We start from the raw sequence: 17,434 nt of genomic DNA, 5'->3' as shown, positions 1-17,434 counted from the left end.
CAGCCAACAATACCAGCAAGCATCCTCAGGGTCCTTTGGCAGTGTTACGCAGACAGGCAGTTGTAGTCCAAGCACAGCAGCATCTCTCCCAGCTGCTCAGCAACTCCCTCCCCTGGTTCCTGCTGACCACCTCTTTTTAGCTCTTCCCCCTGCTAAGCTGAGCACAGCTCTAAAGACAATTGCAAACACAGTGGCGTACAGCAAGGAGCTAGTTACCTGCTGGTGAAAGGGACAGCTTTTAGGGGATGGAGCTAGTAAGCTGCTAGGACAGAAGTCTCTGCATATGTGACAAAAAGCAGTCAGTCTTTTAGAGGGAGGGTGGGGAATAGCAAAAAGGCCTGGGGAAAATGAGGAGTGAATCCATGTGGGAGAAAGCCATCGGGTGGAAAAGAGTGAAACCCTATGAAGGAAACCAGGTATGGGGAGGGAACAGAAGGTGAAAACAGAGCCACATAGAAAGAGAAAGAGCTTCATTTTTTTCAAATAATTTGAGCAAACGACGAGTGTTGTGTACAAATTTTTGTGAAAGGTGAAGTATTTCTTTCTGCTTTTTGGTCTTGTCCTCAGAAAAAAGTAAATTTAATATTCACCAGAATACATATGCAAATATCTGGCTGCTAGGTGCTTGCACATGCCCTCTCTTCCCCCTAAAAAGCACTCAGCGTATGTAGAGATTTGTATAAAGCAAAATTTCACATTGGTTGGGACTATACCCAAACTGATTTATTCTCTTTCCACCCTAATGGTAGACAATGATTTCCTAGACTCTCTAGGGGAACAGTGTCCTGGAGGAATGTTAACCAGGTTAACTCATAGATTGTTGGCAGTGGCAGAAAGACTTTTGGCTTCCTGTGACAGGACGTTTTAACCCCCAGCTTGCTGGACATGGTAAGGGGTTCATCTGCCCCATTACAGTGCCTAAAAAGTCATGTCAGGTAAAATGTTCAAGTGCACTTAAATGACGTAGGTGCCTAAGTCCCATTTTTCTAAAAAGTGACTAAGGTTGCCACTTCTGAGGTACATAATACCTAGCACATCCAGGATGATCCTCAGCCCATAAAACTTCAAAGCTAGCAGTGTACTGAGCAACCTTGCATATTTATTGGGGTAGCTACCTCATAAAAAAAGATGACGCTTGGATTTCTAAGCTAGCCAATGGGAGAGGCTAACGAGAGAGGTGTGTCCTAAGCCCCGCTCCTCTGACAAAGTTAGGTGCCTAAGTCCAAGAGGCGCTTGTGTTCTGCTTGCAATACTCTCATGATGTCAGATGACATAGGTGTCTAAGTGGTTCCTTGCAAGAAATGCTGGAGGAGGTGGTGATGGTACCTCCCTTATAATTTTTAGCCCAGTGGTTAGAACACTTACCCAGGATGTGGAAGACCTGGGCTCAAATCTCACCTCTGCTTGATGGGTGAAAGGGTTTAAGCAGGGGCCTCATCTCTCAGAAGTGTGTCCTAACTATTGTGACAAAGTTCCTGCTCTACCTTGGTGGGTCCTACGCTTATTGGAGGATTTTGCTAGCCTCAGAGATCCTTCTGTGTTGGATCAGGAGTTGAGAGGTTTTAGGAGGAACCTGGGCCCGCCCTCTACTCTGGGTTCCAGCCCAGGGCCCTGTGGATTGCAGCTGTCTATAGTGCCTCCTGTAACAGCTACATGACAGCTACAACTCCCTGGGCTACTTCCCCATGGCTCCCTCCAAACACCTTCTTTATCCTCACCACAGGACCTTCCTCTTGGTGTCTGATAATGCCTGTATTCCTCAGTCCTCCAGCAGCACACCCTCTCACTCTCAGCTCCTTGCGCCTCTTGCTCCCAGCTCCTCACACACGCACCACAAACTGAAGTGAGCTCCCTTTTCAACCCAGGTGCCCTGATTAGCCTGCCTTAATTGATTCTAGCAGTTTCTTGATTGGCTGCAGGTGTTCTAATCAGCCTGTCTGCCTTAACTGTTTCCAGAAAGTTCCTGATTGTTCTGGAACCTTCCCTGTTACCTTATCCAGGGAAAGGGGACCTACTTAACCTGGGGCTAATATATCTGCCTTCTATCACTCTCCTGCAGCCATCTGGCCTGAACCTGTCACACTATGGGATTAAGGGATAGTCTGATGTGGGGCTCCCTCAGTCTCTCCTGTTGAAGCAGTTCCACTTTATATTAATACTTACATAATCATAGGGCCAGAAAGAGAAAGTGCAAATGAGACTATAGGCCAGTGGTTAGGGCACCCACCTGGGGAGACCCAAAATCCTGTCCCCCAGCTCTAATCACTCTTTCACTATATATCCAACTTCAGCAGGAGAGATTGAGGATACTCCACATCAGAATATCCCATAGGTCAATGGTTAGAACACCCTCCTGAGAAGTGTGAGACCCGTTTAAATCCAGTATCCCCATCAAGCAGAAGGAGACTGAACCTGGGTCTCCCACATCCCAGGCAAGTGCTCTAACCACTGTGCTAAATGTTATAAGGGAGGAAGTAGCACCACCACCACTTCCCACTCTTCCAGCTAGATTCTGAAAAGTCCCCATCCATTAGGCACGCTCTCAGCACGCTTACCAGGCTGGACCCAGCAGGAGAGATAGACATCTCCCCGCCTATCTTCACCTGATTTGAGGATCCCGCTGCGGGTTAAGCATCTGGAGGCCATGAATGAGGTGTTGTGCACATGCACAGAGGCAAAATCTTTGGTTTCTTGGGAACTTTTAAAACAAAAATTTAGGTGCTGAGTGAATTTAGGGTTAGGAGGCAGCCAAACTGGTTTTATGGATTGTAGTGGAGTTTAGGTGCCTAAGTCTCATTGGGATGCTAAGGCCCTGATCCACAAATCTCATTGATTTTCAGCGAGCCTTAGGATCTCCAGTGCCTAAGATGCTTTAGAAAATGTTATTCCTCATCCTTACCTATGTTTTCCCTTCCTTCCCATCCCTCCCACCCCACGTGTTTAAAGGTACTATAGGGGTGCCTCCTCCTACTCCCCCAAAAAAATGTTATCAGAGAAAAAGGAATTTTTTTTGGTCAGGAGTCTCAAACAGCAGCTCCTGATTAAATCCCCTTTCTTCCTGCCCCATGATCTTGAATAAACAAGTTAATTCAAATAAAAAAGAAAAAGTCTCCCATAAATGTTCAATCAAAATAGGGTAATACACAGCAAAAGACCCTCCAAATTAATATAATCTGCTGGGACCAACAGAGAAGGAGGGAAAATTTGGATCTAAAGAAGTTTTTCAGATTTCAGGGGAGAAGACTGATGGAGGAAATGAGCCTCTTAACATACATGTCCATCTGGTCTCTCTCCAATGCCTCAGCAATGAATTGATTTTCTTGTACACCTAACACTACAGAATGGCAGCCATGTTCTTTGTTTCTTCAAACTACAAAGGAGATTTGATTTACTGCACCAATTTGATCAAAATAAAAGGTGAAACTGTGAAATGAATTCCAGCAAATAAAAATACAAGGTGTATCATTTCAGAGGCCGAAGAGATTATTCAATCACAAAAGTACTCTTTTAACAGCTTTGGGGCAGTCTTGTGAAAACTTTTGGCATACCTGGGCAAGTGATGAAAATATATTACCTGTAAAAAGAAATTTAAAAAAATGCCTACCTTGTCGGTTCTCTTGTGTAATGTTAGTCATACTTCCATCTTCTGCTAAGCCCTGCTCCAAATTTTCTAATATCTGTAGGAAATTGTTTAGAACTAACATGAGTTTAAACAGGCCTTCTGGAATTAGGCAGCATTTTGTATTATATGCAAGTTATCTACAGCTGTCATAGTCTGTATGTAAAACAATTCAAACAGGAATGTTTCACATGGACACATTTCAAAATCACTGATTATTACTATAGCTAGATCAATCATAACAGAGAGCCTTTGTACTGTAGTGCCGAAGTTAGAGTTCAGGTTTATGATATTCACAAAGCATTTAAAGACAGCATACACCAGGGACATATGCATTTTGTTAAGCAAAATATCAAATATGCCCCACAAGAGAATGATTATTAGCTCTTGCAAAAATGTCAAACTGATTCCAGAAGAGAACTAAGAGGTTTTAAAAAATTTTATTTTAGGTATCCCATAAATTCAGTGATGCTCTGGTTTTAAAGAGAATTTGCCTTTTTTGTTCTTAATTAAATAATGACCCTTCTAACTCTCAGCTCCATTTCCTTCCCAAAGTTGGGATTTTGTTGCGGTTTTTTATTTATTAGAGATTTTAAACAACATAAACTATGGAGTGAGCAAAAAATTATGTTTGCTGGATTATCTGGAGAATGAATATGTATAACTATTGGAGCTTCTGGCTTAAGATATCTGCACTTAGAAAATATATATATCTACAGTTTCATTTGTAATGTAAGCCAATTGCATTTCTCCAGTCCAGCTATAGTGTATCCAAATGTCTCTCTGACTCTTGAAGACTACCCTATTTTTGCTGCTTCCCATCCCCTTAAATCACTGCATTTCAGTTTCATCTTTTTGGTCACAGTAGACTGAATGGGACTCCCTTAAGAGCCTGTTAAGCCACTCACTCTTTAATTAGCTGATGAGTTTGGTTTATCAGCAACATAGGAGGCATTCCCTCTCCTGGGGGCTGAGTACACTGGGTACCTAGTGCTTTCAGTTCATGACAATTTAAAGAGAGATTATTTACAGTGCAGTAGCACTCAAAATGTGCTTTGTGCTTTCCAAACAGTGAAAGAAATAGGGTAAAATTGAGATCAACTGATCCCACAGCTTAAGTTCTATTTTTAAAAGTGCCTTAGGTATTAAGAGCCTTTTGAAAATGGGGTTTAGGAATTTAAGGAATAGATTTTTAAAGACGCTTAGGTGCCAAAAGATGTAGCTAAGAGTCCAGTGCCTCTTCAGCAGCGACCAAAAAATGGCCATTTTAGTCACCAGGCGGGCAATAGGAAAGAGCTTATTTTGCAACAGAAGAGAATCATGGGTTAAATGCAACTCTGAAGTAATTACACTGATTTCATTCTGATTACACCAGGGATGATTTTATTCTAAGGCAGCTTTGTCTTCTTTTTAAATTTCTGTCTCCAGATGCATGTTTGTTAGAGTTTATTTCACGGTAGTATTAGCATTTAAGTGGTCCCAGCTAGATTTTCAAGTGAACACATCATCGAGGTGAATGGAAGAAACAGTTCATACTTTTGCTGCTGATGCTGTTTGTCTGGAGACAGTTCTCTGCAATGCTTGCTTAACAGGGCAACAGCATATTGATTTATGCAGGGAAGGCTAGTGGTACCACACAGTGCACTAGCAATTTCCACCCCGTTTCCCTGCCCTAAAACAAGAAGCCTAAGTTCTGCAGAAAAAGGCAGAATTTGCAATGAGACACAAATTGTAGGACATGCAGTTCTGCAGTTCCTGTGATTGTTTCACTGGTTATACTCGTGGCTATATTTGAACTCAACGGAAAAATGTACAGGATCTAAATTCCTCCTTGAGGCATATCCACAGCTATACATTTAATTAAATAAAACTGTAACCTGGGAAAAGTTTCCATTCAACAATCTGCATAAGGAATGCATAACAAAAATCTGGCTATGCATGCATGACCCTTATTAAGGTAACCTTTATTTTCCTGTGTGAATTTGGTGTTTATCACAACGGGAGAATTATAATACTCTATAATACTAATATTATAATCCTAATAAAGATTATACAGGCAGGAGTTGTACCAACTGACCATAGAAACTTTGATTATGCCTCTTGATATTGACTTGAAAAGCTTTGGTTATGCCAATCCGTGAGCTCTCTTGAATAGGCCCTAGCCATCTGGCTACAGTTTATACCAGGGGCGGGCAAACTTTTTGGCCTGAGGGCCGCATCGGGTTCTGTAAATTGTATGGAGGGCTGTATAGGGGAGGGGATCGTTGCCCAGCCCCCCTCACCCGCCCAGGACTCCTGCGCCAACCAACCCCCCCTGTTCCCTGATGGCCCCTCTGGAACCCCTGCCCCATCCACACACCCCCGCTCCCTGTCCCCTGACTGCCCCTGGACCCCTGCCGCCCCATCAGACCCCTCCTCTCATTCCTGATGGCCTCCCAGAGATCCCTGCCCCATCCAACCACTCCTTCTCCCTGTTCCCTGACTGCCCCCGAAACCTCTTCCTCGACTGCTCCCTGCTGCCCCATCCAACAGCCCCTCCTTCCTGACTGCCCCCCCAGGACTCCTGCCCCCATTCAAACCCATTTTCCCCCTGACCACCATCCACACCCCTGCCCCCTGACCACCACCCCAAACTCCCTTGCCCTCTATTCAACCCCCCTTGCTCCCTGCCCCCTTACCGCACTGCCTGGAGCACTGGTGGCTGGCGGCGCTACAGCCATGCAGTCTGGCTGGAGCCGGGCCACACCGCCACCGCTGCCACCACACAGAACAGAGATCGGGTCAGGCCAGCTCTGCTGCTGCGCTGCCCCAGGAGTTCACAGCCCTGCCGCCCAGAGCACTACGCGAGCAACAGAGTGAGCAAGGGAGCTGAGGCTGCGGGGGAGGAAGGACAGCAGGGGAGGAGCCAGGGGCGAGCCTTCCGGGGCAGGAGCTCGGGCAGGATGGTCCCATGGGCCTGATGTGGCCTGTGGGCCGTAGTTTGCCCACTCCTCGTTTATACTGTAATATGACTAAGTATTTACTGACTAAAACTGATTGGCTGGCTGAATCTTAGGGATGACTTCATGCCCCATGAAGTTTTGAGTGCAACATCATCAGACCTCATCTTGAATATTGAGTGCAATTGTGTGTACCTGATTATAGAAACACACTGGCAAATGTGAGGGAGTTCACATAAGAGTAAAGTGATCAGGGGGCTGGAGAGACTAAGTTAAGAGCAGAATGAAAGAGTTAAATGTGAAGTCCATAGATTGGCTAAAGTGATGTCTACAAATATCTGATTGGTGTAAACACCAAGGAGTGAGAGGTAATATTTAGCAGTATACAGAGAAGTTTAAGTTAGGGGTAATGTGATGAACTTAAGTAAAGGAAAATAGAATATGAGGACATTTTCTTACAATGAGACTGTATTAGTATTAGGCTGGAATAGTCTCTCAAGGGAACTGGTGTCAACCTCACAGGTCAGTTCATTAAAAACTAGACTAAGCATTAGAAAACAATCATGCATTGGCAGAGAGCTAGAAGGTGAGCTAATAGGTCTTTTCCCACCTCTAGCTTTTATGATTCCAAGATCATCACATTTACATAATGGGTATCCATAGACACTTCTGTAAACCAGAAAGAGGGCTAAGGATTTTGAAATATTCTTCCTTCACTTTTAAAGTAATAAACCAAAACACTATTGGTTTATGGCTGCAAAGATCCCCCGTCATCAATTCCCCCTTATTTTTAATGTTATTTTTTTGGTTGTGCCATGACTTTTTCTTTTAATGTGGAGAACGTGTTCTACTTATGAACACTGCAGACAAGGTCCCGATTAACAGATTTGTGCAACCAATTATATATGCAGAAATGTCAGATTTAGTAATTTTTTTCTAAACAATTTCAAATGGTTTAAGTGGTTAAATTACCAACTGTGCAAAATTTCTCATTTGTCCTGTTTGTACATCTTCCTCTGTATTCCCTCCTCTCTCCCTTACACCTGTTCCTGCAATTCCTGTCTTAGAGGTGCACTGGAAGACAAAATATGTATCTGATGGCAAACAACTAAAGCCATATATTGTTAGGCCTTTCAAATAACTGAACAGTAATATCTCCTTTAAAAAGAAAAATAAAAAGAGGAAATGCATATCTTTTATCTCAAAGCTGACCAGACATCTTTGTTCTGGCAGGGAATCATGGCTAATTATATCATAACTGGGATTTGCCTATTTTAATATAGCCAGCTGAAAGCTCTGACACATGCCAGAGAGTCTGGCACTTTAAATACCAGATAGCTAGTGTATGCAAAATTCAGTATGGAGGTACCATGCTGATGCTGAGCTCAGAAGCAGTTAGGAGGTGAGTTTCTTTAAGATGAGGAAGAATGCTTATCCAGGAGCAGGTGAAGGAAAGTCAGTATCTGCTGTTGTTGGGTTTAGTGTGTGCGTAGTGTTGATGGCCTCTCATCTCGGGGTCCCTTCTGGCCTTAAACTCTCACACTCTGTGACTGACTTTCTGACCCATTGTTCTTATGTCCTGCCTCTTCTCCGACTTTCCTTCATCTGCTCCTGGTCCTCCAGGCATGGAGTCAGTCAGGCCCTGTCAACATCCCAAGTGTGTGTTGCCTGTTCCCCTCAATGAGTCACTTTCTGCCTGGGACAACCAGGAGTTGGAAGGGGGAAGTCGGGCGGGCGACATGGTTCCCCTGAGAAAGAGAGACAACAAAAAAAGTTTGTGAACCTCTGGTCTAAAGAAGCTTTTACCTTTGTGCAGATTGTTTTCATGCTGTGCAGTCTATCAAGTGACTCCTGGGGATTTCCTAGGTACTGTTCAAGTTCAGCATGTAAAATCCGCATGGAAAAGGGAACCATGGAACCTAGAACCATAATGAAATGTTACTGAATTTGACTACTACAGTTATCCAAGCATATTGTTGACTATGGTCTATAGGGTATTTCTTAAAACATTTCCTAGGCATATTCACTAGAGAAAGTGATTAGGAATTAAAATCTCTAAATTCTCTTCTTCCCTTGATTAAATAACTAAATGTTAAATGAGTAAAATGTTTGCTACTTTATAGAATCATATATTTTTGGACAGAGAAATACAAATATATACAGAGAAGCATAATCACAATGGTAAAAGTGTGCAATTAATTCATCCTTAAAATAATAGCATACTGTGTGTCTAGAAGGCCAAAAGAAATTAGAAGAATTTATTAGCAACTGAAAATAAGGGTTTAGAATGGAAACTCATCTACGATTTAACTACAGAGTTGCTACAGAAATATAATAATCCCTAATTTACAAATAGTATTGAAGAATTTAAGATGGCTTTTCTAATGGTAGCTCTTAAAAAAGATGACACACATACTGAGAAAGATAGATAACCAAATAAGAAAGCAACACAAATTAAATGCAAATTAAATCACAGAATCATAGGACTGGAAGGGACCTCGAGAGGTCATCTAGTCCAGTCCCCTGCACTCATGCTTCCTCCAAATAAATGAAAAGCAGATTAGAAGGGCCCCTAACAAAACAAACAAACAAAAAAATAGAAAATCAACATATATTAAAAGAAACTAGGTAAGGGAATGAAAATAGCAAATTAAATGATAAAAAGTTAACAAGAGGAATACTGTGACATAAGTACATGAAATCTGATGTGCAATTAAAGAAAATCAAGGAAGTAAAATATGTTATTTGAGTTTCTGTTATTATTACTTTGTATTGCAATAGTACCTAAAGCCCCAATAAGGATCTGGGATCCATTGTCCTAAGATTATCACTGCCCTGAAACACCAAACAGCTCCCCACCTCTTCCCCTACCCCTTTAGTTCAGCTTTTATCATATTAAATATTGTCTCCTGTGAAGACAGTAGTGTTCCTATGGAGAGATCTATTACACTGTGAATCCCAAACTGAATAAAGTTTTCCTTGCAGTGAGACAGGATACCAAACGGAAGGGGTGGGGAAAGAGAACTTTAACCAATATTTGCAACAAAAAAATTGCTTTCTTTTAATGTTATTAGAAAGTAAAAAAAGATACAGTAATCTAAGGACCCTGTCCTGCAAGTAGCTGGACATCCCAATTGACTTCATCGAGACTCAGACCCACTCTGCATCTTATTTGCTCTCTGATATTTGCACACTTCAGTGGATACTGAGCAAAACTATCTGAGGGAAGAATCAGATCCTAGGAAACAAAGTTATTAGTAACAAACAGGAAAACTGTGATGGGGGAAGAGAGAACACTTGCCTATAAGTCTAGTACACTAACCTGATGGCATACTCTACACTAAAGAGATTATCCTCCAGAGAGTCTCATTTTTGGCTCACCATTTCTCATAAACAGGACTAGGGAACTTTTTAGAAAGATGAGATTTTATACCTTCTCTTATGAGGCACATGTGTCAAAGGGGGAAATACACAATGTGTCATTGTCTCTAAAGATTTTTTTTTAAAACAAGACAGAATCTTAACCAGAAAATCACTCACTAATTATGACCTTAAGAGAACTCCAATTACATCTAAGTAAATTCCCTTTCTCCAAAGGTAAGTATCCCCAAAGACTCCTCTTAGAGACTGAAGTGTTCCCTCTGTAGGAGTACACACAAATAAAGCATCAAGTATACAACACAGATTAAGAAAGCAAAAATGCCTTTGGAATTCCTTTAAGGAAATGTTTAAAAAAGTTATCAAACCAATAGCAAAGAGATTAATATGTCCTTATACTGACTAGTAATCAAGCACAATACAGGACAAAACAAGATAAGGAAAAATGCCTAGATCGCTGGAGAGCCAGGCATGCAAGCTGGGGACAACCAAAGTGTATGCACTGCAGAATCTCTTCATGAGGGAACACTCAGCTAAAACTGTTTTGTAGCAGAATGCTATGAACCTCAAATGCCTGTCTTGCAAATCTAAAAAGGCAAACCTGACCTAAGGCTGGTCATATTCTCTACCACAACGATGGATCAGTGAGCTCTAATTCAACCTTCAAGTAATAATTCTCCTAAGAAGTAATAACGAGAAATGCATAGACAGTATGGTTATTTTGGAGAAAAGTTGGCACATACTGGTGTGGTATGATCCATGCAACTCATGATATACTCTAACAGATTTTTCTGTGTCAGGCAAAAGGCAAATTAGGTCCAGTTTGTGTAGCAAAGCTTCAGAGAATGTGGCTGTAAGATGGAAAAAAAATCTGAAGGCTTAGAAGCAATTTTTGTTGATGAAGGTGTCACACCAATAACAACCCTGAAAAGAACTCACAACAAAGCTGTATCATTGGCTCTCTTTGTAAAAACTAATAAAACCCAGTAACATGGCAGCAGTAATGTCATGTGGGAGACGTGACTTGGGAACCAAATCAGTATAGTTCAATCCATAGGGAGTGCCACAGAGGAAACATGCCTCTCACTAACAAATCATAGAATATTTAAACTAGCTTTGGGACTGTCTATTTTGGAAAGTTATTGATCCTCTACATTGCTGCACATGAGGTCACTAGTGTGTGTGGGTATGCTATCAGAGGCAGAAAGGGAAGGAGTAACCCAGAACCACATTACTAAGCCGTATCACCAAAGTTGGTGTCACCTTATGTTAGAGAGATGAATGGCACTGAAGGCCAACTGTATCTGGTTTATAAATCACACTTCCTCTGTGTGGGTAGAGAAACTCATTTAATTATTTTTTAACGCAGAAAGCTATGGGAACTCATAGTGTCCTGCAAAAAGTCACATACCAATTTTGATACACGCTGAAAGTCCCTAACAGCTCAGTTAGGACAGGTATCCAGCACAGTATTACCTAAAAATATACTTTATTTGTATTATTAATTTATTATTTGTTAAGCACAAATGATGTGCTACTTCATTCAGGGCAGCTGGCCAGAAACCATTCAAATGTGATCCATTAGTATGAACCTTGCTGTGATGTCACAGCATCCATCAAAGACTAGTGCAGCATGGAGCCAGTCCACAGGAAGGAAGAGATCAATATCATGCTTCCACTCCCTAGATTTTTATTATTTTATATGCTTTGTGGCCCATGCTGACATCCCAGAAGGATCCAAAACACTGGTGTTTTTTCTTCTCTCTGTTGCCTCTCTTGGAATAAATCTTGATAATATAGTTAGAATCCTTTAAAGTAAAATAATGTTTACTATAGTAACGTGATCCAAGCATGTCTGGAAAAAAAATATTGATCAGCAGCCAGGGCAAGTATACACAAGGATCAGACAACTGAAATTCAGTTACTTACTGTGCACTGAACAGACTGCCAACCTGAACTTAAAAATCCTGAAGGCACTGACTGGCACTGCCCTCCCACCTCAGTTTCCTTTTATTGAACAGTAGAACAAATGATTTGCTTGCTTGGTTTGTTACTTTGCTAAATTATTCTGCTTAGCAAGCTGCACTTTGGGAGAAATGTGGTAAAAGGAACTGCTGCCATCTGGTGAGGAGGGAAACCAACTTTTAACCTGAACCTCTGATAGGGCATGCCAATCAGTCAACCTACCCAATACTTTGTAACTGCAGGTCAAATCAGATCAGCAAATTGTCCTTCAGAAAGGGAGAAACATGCGTGCATGCATACATATCTTAATTTAAAGAACTAATTTTGTTTACAGAACAACCCTGGGATGTTTTACTTGTTGGACAATCAAGTTTGAGAACCAAACTGTTCTCAGATAAATCAGCTTGATCCCCTCGCTCCCCCATACTGGATCTAGGAACATCTATCTTCATTTTTGTTATATGATTTTGATGTGGTTACTCTTAGGTACAACTGGTGTAGGTTAGCAGCACCAATATGAAAACATTACATTATGTTAATTTAACAAACAATTGTAGACTTACTTTTCTGAGGAAAAAATAATGCTCGTTATTTTAGACTTTACAAGTCTTCGCCGATTTGTGTGTTACAACCCTCAAAATATTTAGATATAAAACATAAACAAATAAACTTTCCTTGAAAAAAAATCTATGGCATTCCTATAAATTGTATCTCAAGGGGTTCGTTCATAAAAAGATTTATTTTTACTCTAGAATGATTTTTTAAAAGAAACCAACAAAAATACTTCTATATTTTCTACCTATTGTACAATTTCTAACATCCAAAAATTGAATCTGTGTCTTTGTTTCAGATTGAGGAAGAGGAATAATTATCTTTAAACTGCTGTGACAGAAAAACGTTGAGAAAGACCTTGAAAGCATGAGAGAAGCAATAGCAAGTTACTAAAAATCTTTTGAGAAGGTGGATGATTGTGAAGCTTTGTTATCAAAAGACCCTGCAAGGTGACCTATGTGTGTAGCATGGTGGAAGGGAAGGTTATGAGCATAATGGGCTCTAAAAGCAGTTCAGTAGAATTTCACAGGGAGAATGGAGGATGAAAAAGGCAAAGACCAAACTGCAGTATGACTCTTATGAATAATTCTCATCAAGCTCTACTGATAAACAGTAAAAAGCAATGTAATGAGAGAATCATGGAAAGTGCTGACTTTGAAGACTTAACCGACTTAACAGAGCTCAATAAGAATTTTGGTCTAAACAATAGGACTTTGATTTGTTGCTCTGTGACAGAACCACTTCATGTTGCATCGAAGGCATGTCCTTCAGTTTCCTCCTGCTGAGAGTAAGAAAACCAGTGCCAAAGGAGCTGACATGGAAGAGCCCATTCCAGTAGAAAAGGGCAAATCTACAAACACCTCTCCCTCCCCGCAACACAGCTTCCACTGTCCTATGAGGCACGGATGTTGAGCCTTTTGATTAAAAAAATAAATAAATCTTTGTGATGGTCTTAATATAAGGATAATAACAAAGGAAAAATATACTGAGAATATTAGTACTGCAAATGTAACAAACCTTACTTAAAAAAAAGGACAATGAACATATCCTAAAGATAAAAAAATATACTAAACACAGAACCAAAGAAAATAATCTAAATAAATTTTAAGAAGTTAGCACAGAACCAATGAGCACTAAAAAGGATCATTGAAAATAATATAAGTAATTAAAATATCTGAAAGAAAAATGTATCTATAGTAAAAATATCAATACTTAAAAAATGTTGCTCTCTGAAATGAATACATATGGTTTTAAATAATTACTGAAACAAGATGAAGCAAAACAATTCTACATTAATTTAATAATGCCATAGTTGAATATGTAATTATAAAGATTTGCTTAAATTGTGAGGCAATTAGTCACCCAAACAGTATTTTTTGTTAAATATGTGACAAATTGAGGAGTTGTGTGTGTGCATATCGAGACAGCAGAAAAAATATATTTGCTACTATAAGCAAAACACAGGATAAAAATCTACTGTTACAGTTTAGAAAGAAATAAAATTTAGTATACGGCCAAATTAATAAATACTGATAGAGAGAATGACTCACAACATTGACACTCTGCCTCCCCATATACTCAAGCACCTCCCACAAAAAATAAAAATATGTAACAAACAAATCAAAACAACCTAAAACCCAAGCAAACAAAAAACACCACAGTTTTTTCCTTAAAAAGGGATGACAGCTGGAGATTCCAAGCAGTTCATTAGGGAGTTCACTACTGCTACAGATCTGATGTGCAAGGTACTCAGATACATGGTGACGGGTGGCAATGTTAAGTGGACAGACAGGATTTTGCAATGTGAAACATGAATAGTAGGTTAGTAGTTTTAAAATAGCATACTGCTGAATCTGTAAATAGGAGAACCTAGGTATATTTACAATATGAATCAATTATAGTGATGAGAAATAAAACATGAAAACTAAAACCATAGTTGAATAAGAAATGTGAAATTTAAATATATTATGTTGTTGTAAAGAATTTCTATGTGAATTGTCTTGCGCGTGATTACCTTGGAGATATCTAGGTTATGAGCTGTGAGGGCATCACTACCCTCTTACAATAAAAAAAAAAATATTCAAGTTGAACAGAATCATGTAATCAGATTTACCCAGGAAAGCACAAAGAACATTATCTATGGTATATTAAGAGAATTCTTTAAGACCATAGGTATTTCACAACAGTTGCTTAAAGAACAAGTTGCAACAATTAGTATTCTGGAGCTTTAACTCTACGTAAACTTTTTACGACTACACGCTATCTGTGATAGCCACTAGTGATTAATATTTCTGCTATGAAAAGGAAGGGAACCTTTGAAGCTTTGTGGAAATAAAGGCAAGAACAGGAGACACTTGTTCACTCATTATTATTGCAATATTCTCTCAAGTCTTGTCTCTTTTCCCCCCCGACTGTCTCTACAAAGTAAACAAAACTCTCAGTCTCAATTCATCAAAACTTGGCAGCTTCTAAGAAACACCCAATCCCCTCTGCAACAGCTCCCCAGTAAGCTGCAGTGGAAGAAAACCTGCTGCAGTTCTCTTCTAAGCATGCTCTTACTGCTCAAAACAAATATTTGCACCATTTTTGTTTAAACAGCTTTAGTGTTACTCAGAACTACAAGCCTAATTTTGACGCTGCTAAAGTCAAAGGGAATTTTGCCACTGACATTAAAGGGAGCAAGACTGAGACCTAGGGCAAAAAAGTATTAAGGAAAAAAAAAACCACACTTGGAGGAGAGGGAAAGGTGAAAATTCAGGCAATAAACATTCTTCTTGCAATGTTTCAGCTTTAAAAAACAAATCTTCTCTATTTATATGAAAAAGCCACAGCAAAATACAAATCTACATTGTACAAAGAAAAGAAAGCTAAAAACCTCAGATGTAAAATAGGGAAAAGATTTTTCTTCATTTCAAATCTGCTAAATTACTACTCTGGTAAATTTTCAGAGTTGCCAATTCTTGCAACTTTATCACGAGTCTTGGGATATATTATGTTTTATTTGAAGACCCAGCGCCTGAAAACAAGTGATATTGTGAAAGTCTCACCTTTCATTAAAAGGAAAAGTACCGGTAACTTTCTAGCCTTCATGGCTGTGAAGAAAAGCTTAGAAACATGGCCCAAGTGCACGTTAAAGGCTCAGAAACCAGAAAGCAAATCACAAGAAACCCCACATTTATTACTTCCTTAAGTCTCATGATCTTAAAGTCAATCTCATGATTTTTTGGGGTATTTATGATTTTTGAACATTTGGAGTTGGCAATAGGAGATACGATACCGTAAATATGAAGATAGCCAAATTCCAGACTTACTTAGATAAAATTCCCATGTAAATGAACCAAATAATATTTAAGACTCAGAGTAAAATGAAATCATGAATGATGATAGTTAGAGAATAAAGTAGAAGAAAATAAGTTAGAAGGAAAAGGGAAAAAAAAAAGTTAGTTAAAAGAGATGCACTGGTGCAGCTGAGTCGCTGCAGCGCTTACTGAAGATGAGATCTATGCTGATGGGAGAGCTTCTCCTGTCTGTGTAGGCACGCCACCTCCCTGAGAGGCTGCAGCTAAATCGATGGGAGAAACCAGCCTGTTGACATAGCACTGTCTACACCGGGGGCTAGGTCGGTATAACTAGGTTGCTCAGGGTCCCATGGTTTATAAACTAACTATTTATAATTTTTTTTATTTAAATGTTCTCCTGCATCACTTTAATAGATCACAAAAAACAAAAAGTGAAAAAATTAGTTAAAGTGGAAAAAAGAATAAAGAACATCAGTTGCAAGGAACAGGAATTTCTTAGACTCTCATACATAAAACATAGTTAATAGAACACAGAGGGTCCATGATTAAGTATGAAAATTTAAGATTTCAGGCACAACTTTGTCTCTTCCTTTGTGCACACACAATACAATATACTGTATATACTTGTTCATTACCCCATTCATTTATAAGCTGATCCCCCAAAACGGATAGGTAAAAATAGGAAAACCAACAGAAAAAATCAATGAGCCAGGCCTTTGGTCAGTAAACTTCTTAGAGAGCATTTTCTGTTGAATCACTAGCACAGTTTTCTTCAGGCCTGGTCTACACTACGCGTTTACACCGATTTTAGCAGTGTTAAACCGATTTAACGCTGCACCCGTCCACACAATGAGGCCCTTTATATCAATATAAAGGGCTCTTTAAACCAGTTTCTGTACTCCTCCCCGATGAGAGGAGTAGCGCTGAAATCGGTATTACCATATCGGATTAGGATTAGTGTGGCTGCAAATCGACGGTATTGGCCTCCGGACGGTATCCCACTGTGCACCACTGTGACCGCTCTGGAAAGCAAGCTGAACTCACATGCATTGGCCAGGTAGACAGGAAAAGCCCCGCGAACTTTTGAATTTCATTTCCTGTTTTCCTAGCGTGGAGCTCTGATCAGCACGGGTGGCGATGCAGTCCCAAATCCAAAAAGAGCTCCAGCATGGACTGTATGGGAGATACTGGATCTGATCGCTGTATGGGGAGACAACTCTGTTCTATCAGAGCTCCGTTACAGAAGACGAAATGCCAAAGCATTTGAAAAAAATCTCCAGGCTATGATAGACAGAGTCCACAGCACAGAGCTGCGTGACAAGCGTAACGAAAAGCCAAAGAATCAAATGGACGCTCATGGAGGAAGGGAGGGGGGACTGAGGACTCCAGCTATCCCACAGTCCCGCAGTCTCCAAAAAGCATTTGCATTCTTGGCTGAGCTCTCAATGCCTGTAGGGTAAAACACATTGTCCAGGGTGGTTCAGGGTATATCTTGTCAATTTACTCCCCCTCCCCTTCCTGTGAAAGAAAAGGGAAAAAAATAGTTTCTTGACTTTTTTCAGTGTCACTGCATGCTGCTGGTAGACGCGGTGCTGGGGCACTGAACAGCAGCATCCTCTCCGCTCCCTTCCCCGGTGGCAGATGGTACAGTTCAGTAGGACTGGTAGCCGTCCTCGTCATCA

At 40.3% G+C, this 17,434-nt stretch overlaps 1 protein-coding gene across 2 annotated transcripts in view; it reads right to left on the bottom strand.

Annotated features, from left to right (window-relative positions):
- TRAPPC12 (trafficking protein particle complex subunit 12) overlaps positions 1-17,434 on the bottom strand; it is a 92,045-nt gene that overhangs the window by 17,211 nt on the left and 57,400 nt on the right. For both annotated transcript variants that reach the window (XM_050950744.1, XM_050950743.1), the window contains exons 6-7: positions 8,365-8,477; positions 3,605-3,677 (exon numbers count right to left, since the gene is read on the bottom strand). In XM_050950744.1, the coding sequence (XP_050806701.1) occupies positions 3,605-3,677; positions 8,365-8,477 (186 nt within the window). The remainder of the gene's footprint in view (positions 1-3,604; positions 3,678-8,364; positions 8,478-17,434) is intronic.

This window comes from Gopherus flavomarginatus, chromosome 4 (genome assembly GCF_025201925.1).
Source record: "Gopherus flavomarginatus isolate rGopFla2 chromosome 4, rGopFla2.mat.asm, whole genome shotgun sequence".
In the NCBI taxonomy this organism is placed as follows: Eukaryota; Metazoa; Chordata; order Testudines; family Testudinidae; genus Gopherus; species Gopherus flavomarginatus.
Note: the sequence above shows the minus strand (reverse complement) of the source record. Positions and strands in the feature narration are given on the sequence as shown.